At 32.4% G+C, this 19,811-nt stretch overlaps 1 protein-coding gene across 6 annotated transcripts in view; it reads right to left on the reverse strand.

The window, feature by feature from the left end:
- Positions 1-201: 201 nt before the first annotated feature.
- LOC119643688 (calcium-binding mitochondrial carrier protein SCaMC-3) overlaps positions 202-19,811 on the reverse strand; it is a 25,373-nt gene continuing 5,763 nt past the window's right edge. For 3 of the 6 annotated variants that reach the window (XM_038043089.1, XM_038043088.1, XM_038043086.1), the window contains 4 exons: positions 10,164-10,250; positions 2,113-2,271; positions 1,480-2,047; positions 202-724 (listed from right to left, as the gene is read on the reverse strand). In XM_038043089.1, coding sequence (XP_037899017.1) covers positions 489-724; positions 1,480-2,047; positions 2,113-2,271; positions 10,164-10,250 — 1,050 coding nt within the window. In that variant the 3' untranslated portion in view covers positions 202-488. Of the gene's footprint in view, positions 725-1,479; positions 2,048-2,112; positions 2,272-2,618; positions 3,318-8,077; positions 8,421-10,163; positions 10,251-19,811 lie in introns of those variants that run through there. The other 3 variants (XM_038043090.1, XM_038043091.1, XM_038043087.1) reach the window with 3 other exon arrangements.

A 19,811-nucleotide genomic window follows, 5' to 3' on the forward strand; every position in this document is an offset into this window, starting at 1 on the left:
ATAAACATTATTCGACTTTTTCTCATTTTCTGTGCTTTTAACCACTTATTAGTTTGTTTTTACGTATACTTGTATACCTAGGTATACAAGTGTTTCTTTATAATTGCTAGCATTAGTATCACTTAGGAAAGTTTATTTTTATTTTGTTTTTACATTGTATTCTACTTTCTTTTTTAACATATTCATTCTAGCATTCTCCTCCTCTTTCTCTTTAATTTTGTTTGTTTTTGTTTTACTTACAAAAAAGTTGCTTTATAATTTAGGCTAAATTGAGGCTATTAAAAAATATTAACATTACATTAGTAATATTTGTTTGTAATAGCACTACGTAAAAAAAATGGTAAACACGTTGTATTTAAAAGAGAAAGAGTAGAAAAACGTGTTGAAAGAGAATTAACACAAAGTAAAAAAGGGCACGCATCGCTGCTAGTTTGAGTTAGATGCAAACGACGTATTTGTAAGTAGGGGTATGTATTATGGTAAACACATCATGTCATATTAACACCCAAACCTCTACTGGCATATTCATACACCACATAACTAATGGAAACTGCTGGCAGCACTTTAATGAAATTCGGAGTAATGCCACGATATAGTCCACAAATGCCTTCGGTACGTAAAATTTTACGAAACACCCCCATCATATTGTCATCGTTGCCAGCACCGGCTTGTTTCATAGGAATGGCACCCAAGGGCGAGGTAGTATACGTGTATTTGGACACAACTAAAATAAAAAAAAAAGTTATTACATTAGATGTGAGAGCGGTAATTGCACAAAAATAACACCGCACAGTTTCAAAACATTTGTTGGCTTAACTTTTTATAGAGCCGAAATATACGAAAAGATAAACGTTTTCACTTTCCATAATAAATACAAATAACAAGCACACAACAATTGAAACACAGGTCACGAAATTTTTTCTTGCTTTCCTTCATGAGTAGGTCAAAACTAAAGCCGGCGTGCGTACACGCGCATTCCATTGAACAAATTATATATATATGTATTATTTATATTTTTTCTGTTTTTTCTGAAACAGAAAAAATTATGTCATGTTCACATTTGGAATAATCTCGGATACAATTCAATTTACTATTATTATTTTATTATTTTATCATTTTTATCTTAATCTGGTTAAGATTGCAAATTATAGTTTATTTTTACCATTTGCCTTCATTTGAAAATTACAGTATGACTACACCTGCGGGAACATCAAACCTAGTAATGATTTTAGTCTGGCTAAATATTTGTGCGATCTATGATAAACATTGGCGATGCGTGGTTGTCCCCAATTAAGAGTTTGTCCCTACATGGCCTCAAGTTCTTCTCTTTTACTTACTTGAAGAAATAACAGAAACCTGAAGCGCCTTCGGCTGTGTCATTACTTGTGCGCTTCATGCTTTGCAAACCAAAGGTAATGGGTGCAAAGAAATACTATGTAATAGTATCTATACGATGTTTATACTACGATTTTAACTTACCTTGAGCTTGCAAACGTGTCCTCACTAAAGCCAGTGGATATGAACACACTTGACCTAGTGTACTGGACGCACTGCCACAGGCCAATAGCACCAGAAAACTGGGCTGCTCATCATTGTGACAACTAAGATATTTCTTTTTTAGTGTTTCATAAACGGCCAAATCTATGCCCGCATAAGGTATAATGCCCAAAATATTAGGAATGTAACCGCGATAAAAACTGCGTAAGCCCTCGAGGATGTATATCTTTTTTGCCGCATCAACAATACCCTTATACTGACCCGTTCTACGCAATGCCAAACGAGTTTTTAATACTTCCATAGGATAGATGACAGTTTGCGAAATGCCACCGGCAGCGGCGCCAGCCATAAAACGTTCGCCGATACTCATCTGCCGTTTTTCCTCGCCTCGTATCAGTCGTTTGATTTTTTCGTAGGCCGCGAATTTAATGGCCGATTCGGGGGCAATCTTTAATACATTAATGCCATTGCCGCGCCACATACTCCGTAAACCGCCCTCCTGGAGCATATATCTTAAACTATCTGAGATTGCTGTCTTTTGTGTTTGAACCTGAAAATTCAAAATTTAGATCAATGTTTAGTTTTTAAATCTGATTGAAAATTCACTTTATATACCTGCAAAAACACTTTAATCCTATCTAATGGCGCAGTGCATGTACGCGAGACGGCACCGGCAATGCCGCCAGCGGCTAAATGACGCCACCACATGCCGCTTTGCAATTCTATTTGTGTAAAATCATCAGGTACGTTCATATCCTCGCCAATGTCGAGGTACTGTAACAAACATTAGAAAAAATAAAAACAAAGGAAAAACGTAAATAAAATAAAAAAATAATAAAAAGAATTGATGGTACAAAAGCAAATCGATATAAGAAATAAATAATTTATTAATGGCAAAAAAAAACCAAATTATTATAACAAATAATCGTAGAATATGAATATATAACGATAAGAAACATATACCAATAAATCAAAAACAGAGAATAATAAATAAGAAATACATTAAAATTTAAAAATGTACGAACGGGTTCAATTTTTGTTAGGGGCAATGGTTATAAATAAAATTTGTCTAATTATTATACAACAGAAAGCAATTTTTAAAAATTCCAAAGCATACATACAAGCTCTTCATTTTGTAGTATTTGCAGCATTCTTATTAATTAATATATTTTAATTTAATTTTAGTTGTGCTTTCCAGTTAAACGCTTTGTTTATTTATTTTGTTTTTTTCGGCTTTCTTCAATTAAACGTCAAAGTCTTCGTGTATGCGTCCTATGTTAAATTTTTTTTCTTTTGCCATCACTTTCTAAAGCAAATTCACGCAATTGGCAACACACTCTATGCTTAGCTAATCTAGTAAAAAAAAATTGAAATATGTTTCTTTTTGTTCTTTTCTGCCTTCCCTTAAAAACAGAATGTATTTTTGAAAAGCGAACATGTACACGCTGCATACAACAGACAACAACACAATTTAAATTTAAACGTAACTATGCCCCAGGAAAGCTGATTCACATTTGAAAAATCACGGGCACCAAATCGGTAACGAAAAGAAAGCAAAAACTATATATATACATTTTCTTTGAAATCACTGTCAGCTCATAGGCATATAGCAAATGAAAATAAAACGATTCCGTCAGAGAAATTCTGACCATGCACCACTTCGCCTAAATACACACAGAAAAGCTCTTGATTACCTTATGAATCTGAGTGGATTTAGCCTCTCGCCTAATTCTTTTGTGGCTTCTTGAGATGATAGAATCATATTAAGGCGGATCTTGCATAAGCCCGTAATCATAGCAACGTTTAGCTACGGACATAGCGTTAGGTCTTCCGGACTATTCTTCTACTAAATTTTCTTATGCCTCTAAAAATATTTTTACCTAAGAATTTTAAGTTCTTGACAACAATAGTTACAAGATTTAAGTTTTCCATTTTTACCTGTTGTAAGCGTTCGTGGGTGGATGGTAATCCTTTTTTGAAACTTGATTAATGACCCTCGCCTAAGGAGGAATTTGTCAAATTTGGGCTTCTTACCCAAACTTTCAAAACTGTGGAAATTCGATTAGAAATAATTGGCATTCGGGAAGCACGCCATGTAAAAACCAATTTGAAATCTTACACTACGAAAAATTGAATGCACCTATGTGCTATCATTGCCTTTTTAAGAGTAAAAGCAAACGAAGATATTGTGTTTGCGAATCGAATTCCTTTTGTTTTTACGTTGGATCCAAATCGAAACCATGATAGACAACATACTCAATTGAGTTCGTGGAATAATAATTAACTTATCGTACATGCGCGAGTATTTTTACATAATGCTACTACTACTACTCACAGCTGCAACGCCGCACGAGATACAGATTTATGTGAAAAGACGATATCGTAACATCGTAGCGGTTTAAACGTTTTTAGAAAAGAAGCAAGAGGCGGGAATGATATATCGAGAGCTTGCTTAAAGATCTTCTAATGTAACAAGTTGGCATGCATGTATGAGAATATCAACATTATTAAATCAAAAAATGATATTCAGTTGTTACCAAATTTTTTTTTAATCCAAAAAAAGATTAAAAAAATGAACGGAATTTCGATACTCTATTATTGGATCGGAGCGGCAGGTTACTACCGTTTTTGTAGAAAACACACATATTCTTATATGTGCTAAAGTGAAGAAATTGAAAATAAATTGGAATTACAATTTTAACTGTGGGCGTATTATAAACCGATAGAAACCATTTTTCGACCGAACGTGATGGTTAGAACTTTTTGGAAATATATTCACGGAATCAAAACTTACAGGCAAACGTGTAAAAAAGTTGAGTGCTTTTCCAAGGCAGTTTTAGCTTTTCCTACATTGTCCGTGTGCACATACAGAGATCATGCCCATGTTATTTTTAATCGATAAGGCTTCCTATCTTCATTTTGACAATTGTGGAAATTCGAGAAAAGGGGACTAAAATGATCCTTTTTCATAGAAACGGGTATATGCAACACGTTGATACTTCTCGTATTCATATGTCTACGTTCACATGGTTGTGTATGAAATTGAAATGAGGCATAGCACACTGACGAACTTTAGTGCAAGCTTTAAAACATTTAAACATGGATTGGATGGATTAAAACATTTGAAAATGGATTGTCTTTTCAGCGAATATTAGCTTATTATTCCAACAAACTACTGTTGCAACTCAACGTAGCAACAAAGGTTGAGGATAAGTACAGCTAAAAAACTGAAAAGTTTGAAAACAAACAACCGAAAGTAATATTAAAAAAAGATCATAAAAAGAAGATTTTTAGAAATCTTACACAGATTAAGTAATTATTAAATTTGGGTGCGAGCTCCCAAGAATATAGTGTTTGCTGTGTTTGTATTTATACATCAAGTTAGATTGATGGAAAATAGATGCGTTGAGTGCTGAACATACCTCAACTCATTCCACATCAAAAGTATTTTTTTTTCCGAATCCGTATTTCGTGGAATCAACTAAATATAGCAAAATTTCAAAAACTCGGCGAAGCCATCATTGGCGAGAGTGTAAACGCGAATTGTTGCCACAATATGTGCAAAGGCATCAAAAAATGATTTTTGAACAAAACGACGCTTGGTCATATACTGCTTAACTGATCTAGTAAACGTATCAGTTTTTTAACCGAAAGGAGTTACCTTGCCTCTCTTATTAGCATTCATGCCCGTTGACGCCGAACAATTCGCTTTATTAACTTTTTAGTTCTTTAATAGACATCAGTACGGTTTCCTGGATTGCCGACTTATGAATCATCCTTCTACTGAGGAATGCATCTGATATTCAAAACGGAGCAAACGTTGATTCCTAGCGAAGAGTATTTTAAAAGGCACTTATTGTTATAAGAAAATAAGCCGAAAATTTATCATACATCTAAATATTAAAAAAACGCAATAAGTTTATACAAATTTTGCATTCACTTTTCTCAAACGACTATATGCAAACTTTTTGAAACAACTATTAATTGAGTACGACATATTTAATGCCGTTTATTTTACTCATTTCTTCATTGAGATCAATTAAACAAGCACAATTTTTTCATTTTTACAATTCTTTCAGCTAGCTAGCTTTTAAAAAGTGATAATGAGATAATTTTTGATTAAGATACATGATTAGAAATGCTTATATTTCTCCTGTTGGTAATCACTTTTATTAAAAAGAGGAAAAGTATAACAAAAGAACAACCAGAACTGACAAGTCTCACAAAATGCATAAGGACAAATATTATATAAAACAATAAAGACAAATTTGATTGAACAAAATTTTGAATGACTTACAAAGATGGATTTTCTAAACACACTTTTCGCCATTATGTACATACTTCACTCTCTTCGATTAATCTGCATCTGACATTTTTATATTAAAAGCAAATCAGTACATGGTATTCTACGATGTTGCCAACCGAATTATTATACATAATCGTTCATGTTGTTCTATATAAAACAACATGTAGAACGATTAAAACTGTGTAATAAAAACTCACACAACTTTCAAGAAATATTGTGTTGTTGTTCGGTTTGCTATAGATAATACTACCTAAATTCACGTTTCGATAATGCAAATTTTGTTTATAATTTTGTTAAAGAATTAATACAAAAAACTCGCTATCTCGCTATCAGCTGTTTTTGAAAGTCTTTCAAAAAAACCTAATTAACAATCTGTAACTTGACTCATTACGTTGAATTCACAAATGAACCTTGAAATGGTATTTTATGTATCCCCAAAGAAAATTAGACGGTGAGAAAGCCGATAGAACCCTTGACAACCTTCAAAAGAAGTGCTGGTAACCTGTTAAAAGGGACAAAAGATGATGCGTTTCGATAATTTGAAATGAAAAGTAGATGAACCATTAACATCGATCCCAAAAATCATAGAGAAAAACTTATAGTTTGTGTTTGGAAGACTGACTTGAGTTGAGTTTGTCGACTGAAACCACCCATGTCAATGTTAGAAGGCACAAATGCCCTCAATACGATGATAGAATGACTGCACCTCTTTGCGTTTAATAGACATTGTCCCTTCTGATTACCAAAAGCATGAAGCAATGGGTGATGGCTTGTAGAGCTTTTATGACAACCCTTTAATCTAAGTTCTTTCGCGGATACTTTCCAAGGCAATAACGAATTCATATAGTAATGAAAAAAATGATAAAGAAAAGTAGTCGGCAACAATGTACAATATCTTCATGTACGATATCTACATGGCCGCTGGACATGGGTTAAATCCATGGCAATCGCCTAAATCGTCCACGATCTGTTGGACTCAATTTACGCAAATTTTAAAAAATTCAAGTTGGCCAAAAAAGTGCATTCCTGTGGTCCTATAAAAATCTCAAAATAATTTGGTGTGTGGTTTTACACTTGATGTGGGGATCGCAAGTAAAATATTTTTTCGTTAGAGGCGGATGCACCATAAAAATTCTCGGGCAGGAAGAACATGGTTAAATTCACTATTTCATGTCAATCGTGACCGCATATGTATTATCTTTTTAAAAATAGATTGTGACAATCTTCGTTAGGGCCTACAAAAGCTCCTCATAAAAATTCAACTGGAACGTCGCAACTGTTAACTTGATTACTTTTGCTTTATACATACATAGGCTGCAATTTTGTGGAAAAATTAACAGTCTATATATTTTCTTTATTAGAACTGACAGCGAATTTAGCGAATAGGTTTGATTTATCAATAATTGCAGAATCTTAGCTTCTCCACTTCGTTTCTCAGTTTTATTGCTCTAATTGTTAATGACTTTCACATAGAGTTACTGTTTTCACTTTAAACGTCCTCCGCCAAGAATTTGTTTGTATTTTCATGGGCAATATAATATTTTAATGAATTGACGAATGCCGGTTATTAATGGATTAATTATCAATCAATCGTTGATTAAACCTATATTTATAAAGCATATAAAAAGTTTATCAAAATTAATGGGTCTGTAAATGAAACAATGCCAAGAAAGTAACCATTAGTCGAATCATGTGCACACTATGCCTGATTATTAGCAAATGGGATGTAAAAAAGTCATTTCACTTTGTGGCGCCCTTAAGACAAACGAATGAACCGCCAAGAAAACGACGCGCATATTGATTTTCATATTGTAAAAGGTAAAATCAATTCATTGTCAATACTAAGCAACAGATTGTGCAGTAACTAAACTGCAAAAGCCGAATCTTTTACGGAAAGTCACGAGGCAAAGGCAACCAGATAATCATGTGTACTCATATATATTTTATAAATAACTTAAAAAACAATTCGAAAAGAGAACCTTTTTTTTGTTCAAATTAAATTAAATAAAACGAAAAATACATCAATAATTAAGATAAAAGAAAAATAAAAAAAAAAAATTGAAAATTAACAAAAAATCCAGCACCCTCGTTAAAGTTAAAATGGAAAGAATATTTCAATGTGAAGGCGACATAGTTCTTATCTGTTACAGAAAGCAGTTCAAATATAGCAAGTAAAAACCAAAGATAACAAAGGATATGTAAACACTGTTTCAAAACATTAATATTTTTTCATAAGGCGCAAATATATTTCCAAAGCTTTAAATAATTACATACCCGATTCATCATATCACCAAATATAACCACGAAATCTTCCAATACATCACCCGCCACCGCCATTTGATGCAAATGATAACATTCGCTTTGCAATACATTAAATTCATTTCCAGTGCGCAACATATTCAGATAGTATGCTTTAAGCAATAAAGCAAAGAGGATCGCAATAACTTTCCCTAAATTTAAATTTCAATCGATAGTTGACCAACTATGAAATGCAGTTCCGGTCACACTATTTTTCTACAATTTTAAGTCGAATACAATTTTACTAATAATTTATTGATTTAATGATATGAATGATATTTGCACAACGTAATACCCGTCGTTTGATTTGTTCAATATAATGCAAAAACTTTTATTTATTTGTTTCCGTTGTTATTATTGGTTGGTGTGAAAGCTTTATGAGGAAATGGGAAAAAACACTAAACAAACTAAAACGATTTTCTCTTTTTATTAAGCTCCGCGAGTTTCTCGAAATGTTTTACACCAGCTGGTGTAAGCGTAGAATACGTTTAAGACCCGAGCCAGCTGCTATCAGACTAGTTTTTGTTTTAGTCGGCACAATTATACTAGCGTATTCTGAGTGTTACGGCCTTTCGTGTTTTCTTCTTTCAGTTCACACAAAAACAATTGAAACTTGTAACAGAATTTGTGTGCACAAGTTTCCAAAGGGCAAGCAATCGTCGTAATCGTTCATTCAGTCGCGACGTTTCATCTCGTCACATATTTAGGAAAAGTTTTTTTTTAATTTAATCGCTATTAGTTAGCTGACGTCTTCTAAATTTGTCATTCCGTTTGCTAGCATTAAAAGTATTTGAAATATATATGAAATATGCCCACATACTAAGTTGTCTGCCGCTCTTTTTCTAACACGCAATTTCACACTTACTAATATTAAGGTAACAAAATGAGAGACGACAGCTATCGCAAAATATTCCAATCGCACTCTAGACTTTAATTCGCTTCGAATCAACAGGCTACCGGGATCAGAACTGGGCAAAGGTAATACGAATTTCAATCAATGAGGTATAAAAAAGATATATTCGCCTTATGGTGAACATCGGATATCCACCATCTCAAGTGGATACAAAAATATATTTTGCAAAGCGTTTTGTCGACCGAAAATATACGCTTATCTAGCTTTTTTAACTTGTTTTTTTTTTCTTTGCAGCCATATTAGTCGTTACGGCGGGAGACGTCGGGCGAATAGTAAACAAGGTTAAATTGTCTTTGAAGAATGTTTGACAAGGTCTCTCCCCACACTCAAAGGCATACTATTTCGTCTTTCCTTTAAATTACTAAATAAATGTTTATAGGAAGCGCTTCAAGAAAAAAAAATTTTTTATCGATGCTGAAACTGAATAAAGTTAGCATTAAACTAAGTCGGGGATTTAAGTCCAGGTTATTAACATGTTTATTGCGTCGTGTACCGCTTTTACTATACGCAAAAATACATTTTTAACTCGACTTTAAATCGACTCTTTTATTTTTGCAAAAAGAATTTTATTATATAAATATCTCGAAATTTGGAAGACTGAAAACATACATTCTCATTGATTATTAAAATTATAACGGTTATCATATCTATATTAAACGTTTAAGTCAGGGAGCAACATTGTTTTAATAAAAACCGGAATTTGAAGAATTTAATATTAAATCATAATTGCCTAATTTGTAAGAAAACTATGTACAACTAATAAGAACCGAACTGATGAGAAAACGAATTGTATTGCTAATATATATTTTATATACAGTAGGTTTGTTTAACTATATTCATTTAATTTACATATTTTTACATGCCACTTTTACCGTCCCTTAAATATTAAATGATAAAATTGAAAATAAGATTCGCATGCGGCACGTTAGACAATCATGACTGAAATCATTTTCCTTCAAATTTTCATAATATTGCTGATACAGAACATTAAAGTTGAAAAAACGGAAGTCTAATCCAGTGGATTTGAGGAATAAGACCCATTTACAGAGATGTTTAAAAGAAATGCAAACGGTCAACATATGCCAATCAATTAACTTTTAAAGCGAATTGCAAGAAATTTCCAGAACACATAAACGTTTGTCAATTTACCTTAAATGGCGACGTTTCATCAAGTTTAAGGTCTTTATATGGAATAGTAGCCAATCCTACAGATAATTTTGTTCCATATGCAACAGCCTACGGATGAACAGACACATAGAATTAATTCAATTTCACATTTTATACATCTTTTTCTTATAAAAAAGCAAAATTTAACGCAAAATGAAAAGTCAAGTAATACAAAAACCTTACGGCAACTTCTTTTCTAAGTTTTTAAATAAGTAAGGTTTCTTAATTGAAAATTTTCTAAAATATACCCTAAAAATATTTTCATAACCTGAAGTAACATACAAATACAAGGGTCGAAAAATCACTTTTATTTTCGTAATTCTTATTACAACTATAACATCATGCTATTTACCATTATTTGTGAAATCCTTCACCTATAATACTTCTATAAAGATTTTAAAATAATTTACAATCGTTTCAAAAATGATGGCGGACAATACAAGACAGCCGTGCTTTTCTCAAATTTATTCTTGAATATATCGGAATTTTCCTATTTTGGACTCTGCGTTAATTGGAAACGTTGAACATGTCGTTTACAAATTTCTTAGCCCAACAATAAGAAGAAATAATGAGTTGAACGTTCTTTCTTAAATTTATAAACTTTTGTAGGGAATTTCTAGTTCAATTAATCCATCTATAAAGCAAATTCCTTTAAGAGGAAAACACTGTAACAGACATCCTAGCTGCTTCATCTGACACGTGAAATAGTAAAGTACGGCAGAACTTTCCCAACAATGTTTCCCGTAAATGTACGAGAAAGGTTTAAAAAATTTCAATTCCTGCGAAAATTTCAAATGAAAAAGTTCAACTTTTGACTAAGAAAAGGCAGTCTTTTCACTAATAAATAATGTTTGATGAACGGACAGAATAATCTTTAGAGTTATGCTGCATGCTGTTTTGAAAAATTGTGTTTCGATAAGAATGCGTTTAAGGTTTGAAATATTTGTATATGCTATACTGTTATGTTTGAAATATAAAATTTTTCGACTGTTATTCTTGACAATTTAAGGGATTATTTAAGCCAGTAAAAAAATTTACTTTCTACAAATTGCAGTGATTTCCCCTTTCAAGTCCTTATTGAAATATTCATTTACGGCTGCTATAACATCCTGACTTGCCGGAAATTGATTGCAACTTCTTTAACTTTAGCAAAAGTGTCTTTCTAAGCCGACGCATTATAATCTTCAAAAATTATTCTTTGTTGTCTAAAGAAACCCGTTTTCCTCTACATTTTTGTGATTTAAAGACAATAATTTTTAGATAGTATGCACAGCGAAATCAACAATTGACAACCTTCCATATGTAAATCGTAAATACAATAACGCCTGGACTAGATGCAATTCTTCGCCGTTGGCAAGTCATTAACGTCTACACGACCAACTTAATTACCCATAGTTAATGAAGGAGCGTTGTCCACTAATACATTTAACTCTGCTCCCATTTAATTGCATTTTAAAGAAACATTCGATCACTTTTAAAATAGTTTTAGCTATAAGACTGCCACAGATTTGCATAGTATCCTTCAGATCTATTTAATATCTGCGCGTTCTTTTAGATTGCGGCTTATTGGTAGTGTCGCTGATTAAAAATTAAATAGCAAAAAAAATTAACGTAAATTAGAAAGCAATAGTTTTAGTTTTGCAATATAAGGAAGCACATAAAGTTGTGCCCTAATTAGTCCGACCACCAAATGGTAAACAAACCGAGGAAACGAGTATCTCCTACCTGCTTGTTAAACTAATACTTGTGAAGAGGTAGACATAACAAGCAACTAAGTAATAATGTCGTGGACTATTTTTTAACTGATCATCAGTCTAATAGATAAGTTATAACTATTGCTCGTAGTACTAGCACGCGGTATCTTAGACCAATAGCTTCATTACGCAACTACAATTTTTACATGAGCTTAATCTCTAAAAGTAAGATATTGTAGTTTCTATCAAATAATATAATATGACGATTTTCAACAATTTGATGTACATGTATTTCTTACAACGTGTGGATTTGATGCGGTATACAATGACAAATAAAAAATTAAAGCAATCAAATAAACAAATAAATGTAATATTTTTAATGTATTGTTTTTGTGTTAAAGTGAGGTTCAATAATTTTTTTAATCGATTATTTCTTTTCCAGGCATAATAAATATGGTTTCTAAATGATTTGCATTATAGAAAAAGCATTCATTGATAAAGTAAACCATAGCAACATATTGAAAAGTTTTTAGTATATTTAATATATATAAAAATATATAAATAAAAGGCTTTGATAACAAGAACAACAAATTTAGTAGATTTCAGTTAATAATAGCAGATGGCCTTCGTTTGGAAATGTGAAACGTGCGAGTTGTCTTAATTGCCTGGTGTTCTTATTATGCAGTTGATACAATCGATACACACGCCCTTTGAAAGCTTTGTATATCTGCCTACTATAACAAACACTTGTGAACATCAATTACGCGGAGGCTCGCCATTTATGAGCTAGCAAAATCTGACCTCCTTGCTGTTGCTGCTTTCTTATTTCATGTTGTTTAAACGCAAATTCTTCAAACGTTTAAAATTGGGATTTTTTAAGCCAAGGCATCATAAACAAATTATTTATTGAAATAATCAATAGTTTCTGAGCGTAATTTTTTGTCCGTGTAAGTTAATTCAATTTCATGGTAATAAAAATTGTGTGGAAAAATCTCATTCTCTTTACCTCTATCACCGCAACTTCTAAGAGAAATAGAAGAACTCGCAAAGCTAACAAGAAAAAGCATAATGAATATATCTTCTTTCGGCGGTAAATTTAAAAATATGAAATAATATATACTACTTAACATTCTTTAAAAGAAATGTAGTCACCTTTCTCATAAAAAGCCAATGACATAAGTAGTCGCTTATAATACTTAACATTATCGCAGAAGAAAAATGTCAATCGTCTTATACGGACAATCCAGATATCTTTTAAATGGAGATTTTTTTATCGGTTGCAATTACTGTTTCTTAAATTTGAAAATTAATATAAAAACATTAACATGTGTGTATGACTAAATCTAAGAAAGCTAAAATTAAGAAACATAAATATTTATAGTCGTCTTGGATCGAATATTTGTATCAATACATATTTTACGAGACTAAAGAAATGAATTCTAGAAGTCAAAAGTAGGATGAGCACTAGCAACGAAGACCATCGGCCCTTCTCTTTTTTAAAAGACAGACGAGATTGTCACTCTAACAAAGTTAAATAATTTTTTGATATTATATTAGCCACGTACAAAATGTCCGTAGATTCGGACGTTTCGAAAACGAATCTTCGAATACTGAACAGTTTTTGGCAGTCAGAAATTATATATTTAATCGTAAGATTTTGTCGATAATTGCAAATTAGAGGATTAGATTTCTTAAGAATGCATTAGTATGCTGCAGTATGATCGAGACGAATTCTTGAAAAAAATTTTGACCTTACTTTTCTCAACGATGATTAGATATAGGTGTGGGAAGAGGTTAGAATTAATATGCAGGTGTTGTGCATGGTATTACTTTCCGTTCTTTTCAGCAATTTCCTCCCTAACTTGTTTTCTAATATATTTTTGAAGGTCAAACTTCTCCATAGTGCTGCCCATAATTAAAATTGCCGAAGTTGCGGATTTGGCTGCTAAATCTGCTCGCTCATTTCCCAAGTAACGAATATGACTGGATATCCAAAAATATATTAACTTTGTCTCCGTAAGCGGCAATGGTATGCCTTACTTTGCGACTGGCGGTCTACTAGGAATGTAAAGGGTTACGGATAGCTTTATTTATTTATTTGCTTATTTTGCATAAAGCATTACCTATTACACAGCCAATGGAAAAATGTAAATATTGAACAATATGCAAATGCAGTAAGTTCCACCAAACCTAGCGGTAAGTGTTAAATCCCTACAATATAGTGACAATACGTTGTCTAAAAATTCATTTTAACGTAGATGACGACATTCAGGTGACCTAAAAAAATTTATGAAAATTTACTTAAAATTATGTTGAGAGCTAAGTCAGAACTAATTAACAGCCAAACTAAACTCATATCAACAATGAGAAGTTAGTATAACACAAAAAGCTTACAAAATATTACCAATCTATTTGCTATTTAAATGCAATGGTTGAAATCAACCAGCAGTGATTTCACATAATCGTTGAATCTTCTATCGAGAAAAAATAATACAAATTATTAAATTGTTTGCATAAAATTCGGAAAAGAAAAAATTCCATATATTATAACGTTTGAAGGAGATTGAAATCTGGCCTAGTAAGCCAGAATAATGACGAAATATCCCCTTTGAACAAGTTTCATTAAAAAGTCTACCCCAAGGATCAGTCTCTATCGCGCAAGACTAGGTAAATTGATTAGAAGTAAACGATGTTCATAGGGAAATAATAGCCTATTAGCATCCCATCCCAATTCACATAAGGCAGGTAGGTAAAATAGTTTTTGAATTGCTTTGATCATTTCAACGTGATAATTGTAAGGTATATAGACGCATATTGAACTAAGGACTTCACCAACGATATGTAGTCCCTTCGCTACGTAAGGATCATCAAAGTCTTTCGACCACCCTTTTGTAAAACCTAGCACACACTTCGCTTTATAAACAATTGATTTAACAGGGGAATTAAAATCCAGTTTAGCATCAAATATTACATCGAGGTTGTTGCATAACAAGACCGATTCCAAAAGCTTCCTGTAAATAAATGTAATAGGGGGCACTTTCCTGAAAGACGTGGGTTTACATTTTTTTCTATTTAACGTCATTCCACTTGTCTTACGCCATTCTGCCAGTAAAAGTAAAAAAGAGTCTTTGCATCTAGTCCATAAGATACGAACAGAGGCAGTTTACCAGGCCAGGACAAACTTCATCAAACAACTGATTACAACACATGTCCCATGAAACCATGTTGATATAGTGGGACAACTGAGTTAATATGAATAACTAGTCTATTTGTCACGAATTTTCAAAAAGGTATTACGAAAAGTCTCTATACGCCTCTATAATTTTCAATGGGTTGTTTATCGTCGAACTTAACGTGAATACCATCCAGACCAAAAGTGCGAGAAAATTTACAAAGACCTTCGAAAATTCGGGAATCCGATATTAGAAAAAATCTTATAGTCTTCAATGTTATAAGGATTGCCAACAAAATTGGGAACAGTTTGACTAGCATAAAATTGTGCTATGCTCTGATATCAATAAGCTCTTCTTTTCGAGCTCACAAACCTATAAAAACTTTCGGAAGCATTGCGAGTAATACTTATTATTCGTTTTTGGCCACAACTTAAGAAGCCAAAACAATAGGACAACCACTTTTTCTACATTTTTTGGTCTATTTTTGTAAGTTTTTAAATTCTTGAGGTCCTTAGTCCACCAAGGTGGGCATCTTCTATTGTCGATCCTTTTTAAGGGCACATAATGCGAAAAAACGGAGACAAAATAGAATAAACGAAACTGAAACGAGCTTCAAGATCGGCAATATGACCGTCCCAGTTCACTTTACTTAACAACGCGTACAAAATTTTATAATTAGTTTTATAAAAGTTGTATTCACGTCTTACAAGGTCACGTATGGACGTGGAATGATCCGTTTATCGATCTAAATATCAAGCGAAATACATATAGTCGCGTGAAAAACATCTTCCAGCAGGACAAAAGGCTCAATATGTGATATTGACAAATCATTTATATTCGAATATATTAAATCCAGCACTCTCTTAACCGGATCGTATATATTATTCAATTGCATCAAGCCTAAATTATTTTTATCTTTAAGTAACGTACCAAATCGAACCGATGAATAAGGCGGAATATAAAAACATACACAATGATCCTTGGTTTTGAGAACGACCAACTATCTGTGACGATAGCCGCTTTAAATTTAGCTTTGCAGGCAAGATTAGTGGCCTGAACAATAGCTGTAGCTTGAGCTGTAAATGTTGACGCACTTTCATGTCGGTTATAATTAATTTACGCTTTACCTATGACAGTCGCTACTGCATAGGCAAAGCACGGGTTTTCGCTCTTAAAACCGCCTGTAAAAAAATGCCAACCACTATTTTGCAAGCCACGGGTTTTTCCAGGGATTCTTTTTTTTTATTCTTTTTTGTATGTTGAGAATTAAATATCATAAGAGTTGACATTTAAAGCCCACAGTGGTTTCAATTTCGATTTTCTGGAAACATTCAGGAGGTGGGTTATTCGTTCCGCAGCATGTATACAGGAGTTAATTGGTTTCTTGCGATTTATTTTAGCAATAACAGCTTTTCAAATATCCTTGCCTAGTATTGAACTGCTAGAGTTGAACATTTTCGGGATTATTTTGGATTTCAACTCTTACAATCAATTTTGTAATTGAAAGATCGGTCTCGACAATAATGTTGTCGTGATGTTGCGCAATTCGGAAAGCATAATAAACCCATTTCATGATCAAACCACACTCGATTTTGCTAAAAACGAGCAGCTTATTAAGATAAGCAATGGTGTTCACGTGAACGAAACTTTCCAAGCAATGCAGCGTATGAAGTTCACCATAGTTTGAATGCAATTCTTTAATTGAAGTTCGCATGGTTTTCGACGGTACCTATTTGAAAGTGTGAGCTCCAATATTTTGAGCGTTTTCATATTTTAAACTAACAAGTTATTTATTCGCATAAGCCGATTACCCGCATCATATAGGCGTTTCCTACAAATGCGCAACTTGTTCGATTTATATATTGATATAGAGAAATTAGCCCAGTTTAAAATATTTTCCGCAATACTTTCTAGGATATTAATGGTTGTCACGTTATTACGTTAAATATAAACATCATCGGCGTATAAACAATGCGAAGAATCTTATTTCATTGAAAACATTTTGGAAAAGTGAAACAGATAGAAGATATCCTTGGAGAATCCAAATTTACTAGGAAGAAAGTTCTTTAAATATGACAATTAACTCTAATTTTAAATTGCCTATGTGACATGAAAGATTTGATTTGATTGAAAAATTTAAGTCCAATACGATATGATTTCAAAAGGTTTAAAAGTATTTGCGGACTAACTCTGTCAAGGACTCTTCCAAAGTTGATTGAAAGAATTGTAACGTGATTTCTTTCAGAAATTGTTGTCGTTAAATTTATAAATTAGTTTGTTATTTTTACGCGTTTTTCGCGTATTCTCGATATATATAAACCAAATTTTAATTTAGTATTTCTTATATGTAGTTGAGTAAAGTTTTTCATCATAGGATGACCGTTTATAGAGTGATCCTACCGCTACTTCCACTAAAGTATTAAACGCCGTGACATATATTTTCTGTACGTTTTTTGGATTGTAAATTAGTACATTTTGCATACTGAGTTTATGAACACGGCTGCGTTCGCTTTCAAATTTGCTTTGAAGTCCCCAGCTAAAGACATATATGCCAAATTCCGATTCTTTACATAGAGGGTGGGTATAATAATATGTATAGTTTAAGGGTCTTTATATGTATAGTTGAAGAAGTTGAAGTTGTGTTTGTCATTTTCTGAACGTTACCACCGGTAGAAATGGTCAAGTATATCTTACATACTTTAGTGACGGGTAGAAGGAATCGTAAACTATAATACAAATCATATTTAAGATCTAATAACGAATTCAAGTAGACGCGTTGTATATCATTGACCTTCAGAACGTCGTTATTACAGCATAACACATTAAAATTGATTGTAATCTGCATGCGCGGGCCTAACAGTAGAAGTATCGTCCTGTTTCTACCAAGAGAAATCATTTTGACCGTCTCCTTGATCGAATTCCTATAGCCGGAAAAACGATTATAAGAAGCTGACATTTGGGAGAAGCACTTGTTGATCAATTAAGAACTCAAAGTTAAAAAATAGTTTCTCTTTGTTGACATACGCACCTGCAATCGACAAGAAGCTGATGCAAGTTTTAAAAAACCTGAAAAGCTTCTTATATTTTCTTCTAGAATTTACATTCCATATAGATATATATAGACAAAGTTTTTCCATAAGTATTATTTAGAGCTATCTGAATCTTCCATTCAAAAGTGGTCTCAATCGATTAACTAACGTGTCAGCAATTAATGTTAAAGTTTGTATTCTAATTCATTTCAAATTAATTTCAATTAAGTAAATAATGAGCTAGTGAATGCAGTAACGGCAGGAACTAAGCCGCTTTGTAAAGACCTAAATTTAAAATTTCGCCCTGAAAACACTGAAAAAAAGGTTTACGGACGCAAAATTTGCCAAATTCAATTGTGGGAAAGAATTACACTTGTGAGAAATGTAATACATTTTTTATGATACTTATTTTTCTGGATATAATCGCTATTTGCAAGGTATGTGCGTTATAATTATCGCTATAACACAGAAATACAAATAAATATCTGCTGTATACTAGTAATTCGTGTACGCAATGTTGACGTTAGAAAATACAAAAACTGAAAACATTAAAAATCATTCGATGGACGTAAGACCAGGCACACATACTAAGTCACCAATCAACCGTTAACTGTGGGCATATTAGTAAACCGATTGGAATTTCTTTTAGAACGAACATTAAGGTAGTCCTGGGAAATACTTGGGCTCAATTTTTGCGAAAATATTTTTGCGGATTTAAATCGTAAACGAAAGTATGATAATATTACAAGTATTTTTTGAGGTTGTTTCAGTTTCTTTCCATGCATGTGCGCAGATCACGCTTATTTCTTAGCTTTGGATTCTCAATCGATCAGGATATGATTTTGTCAAATTTCATCTTCATATCCTCATGAAAACAGAAACCAAAAAGGTCTTTTCTTGGTGGAAATAGGTATATGTCATATACATTTCGAAAATTGGAACAAGGTGGAAGAACCTTGGGTATAGATATTCAAATTATAAGTAAATAGTATTAAACAGGGCCTTACATCTCTCGGCAGAGATCATGTATCCTTGGTATTCAGTAAACACAACATGTAAACAAAAACAGCGTGTTGTGAAATACTAAAACTCTTGATTTTGTAAACAAAATCTACGCTATCCACAATCGAATTTTACGAAACCCAATAAATAATTCTAGAAATATTAATTCGATTTATTCGTTCGCCATGAATACGTCCTGGCTTTTTATTTAAATTAGGCATTAAGGCCCGGTAAGGATTATTTCACGTTCACATAGTAAATTTGTTTCGAGAAATTCTAACTCAACGAACGAAAATTATTGTGTGCTTTTATACAAAACATTATCTCGAACAATTTAATAAGTATTTAAACATTTTAATTGATTTCTGTTGACATTCTTTTACCCACAAGACATCAGATTACGCAGTTTATTTACATTTATATAAAAATATATTTATATAAAAACATACATATTTAAAAACAAAATACCTTTAAGTTTTCCTCACTTAATCAAGGTTTATTTTTAGCATAAGACTTTATTCCAAAATATAAGTCAATAAATATGAATTGAGTTTAAAAAAAAAGGAATAAACAAATAAAAGATAATAATAGCAGATATGGTATTATATAGAAAAACGGTTCTATTCAACAAACTGTCACAAACAATATTCCTTATTAAACAAATTACATAGAAAGCTCAACTTTAAAAAGAAGAAATAAAACAAGCCAAAACTAAAAAGTTATAAATAACAA

This window comes from Glossina fuscipes, unplaced genomic scaffold (genome assembly GCF_014805625.2).
Source record: "Glossina fuscipes isolate IAEA_lab_2018 unplaced genomic scaffold, Yale_Gfus_2 61535, whole genome shotgun sequence".
In the NCBI taxonomy this organism is placed as follows: domain Eukaryota; kingdom Metazoa; phylum Arthropoda; class Insecta; order Diptera; family Glossinidae; genus Glossina; species Glossina fuscipes.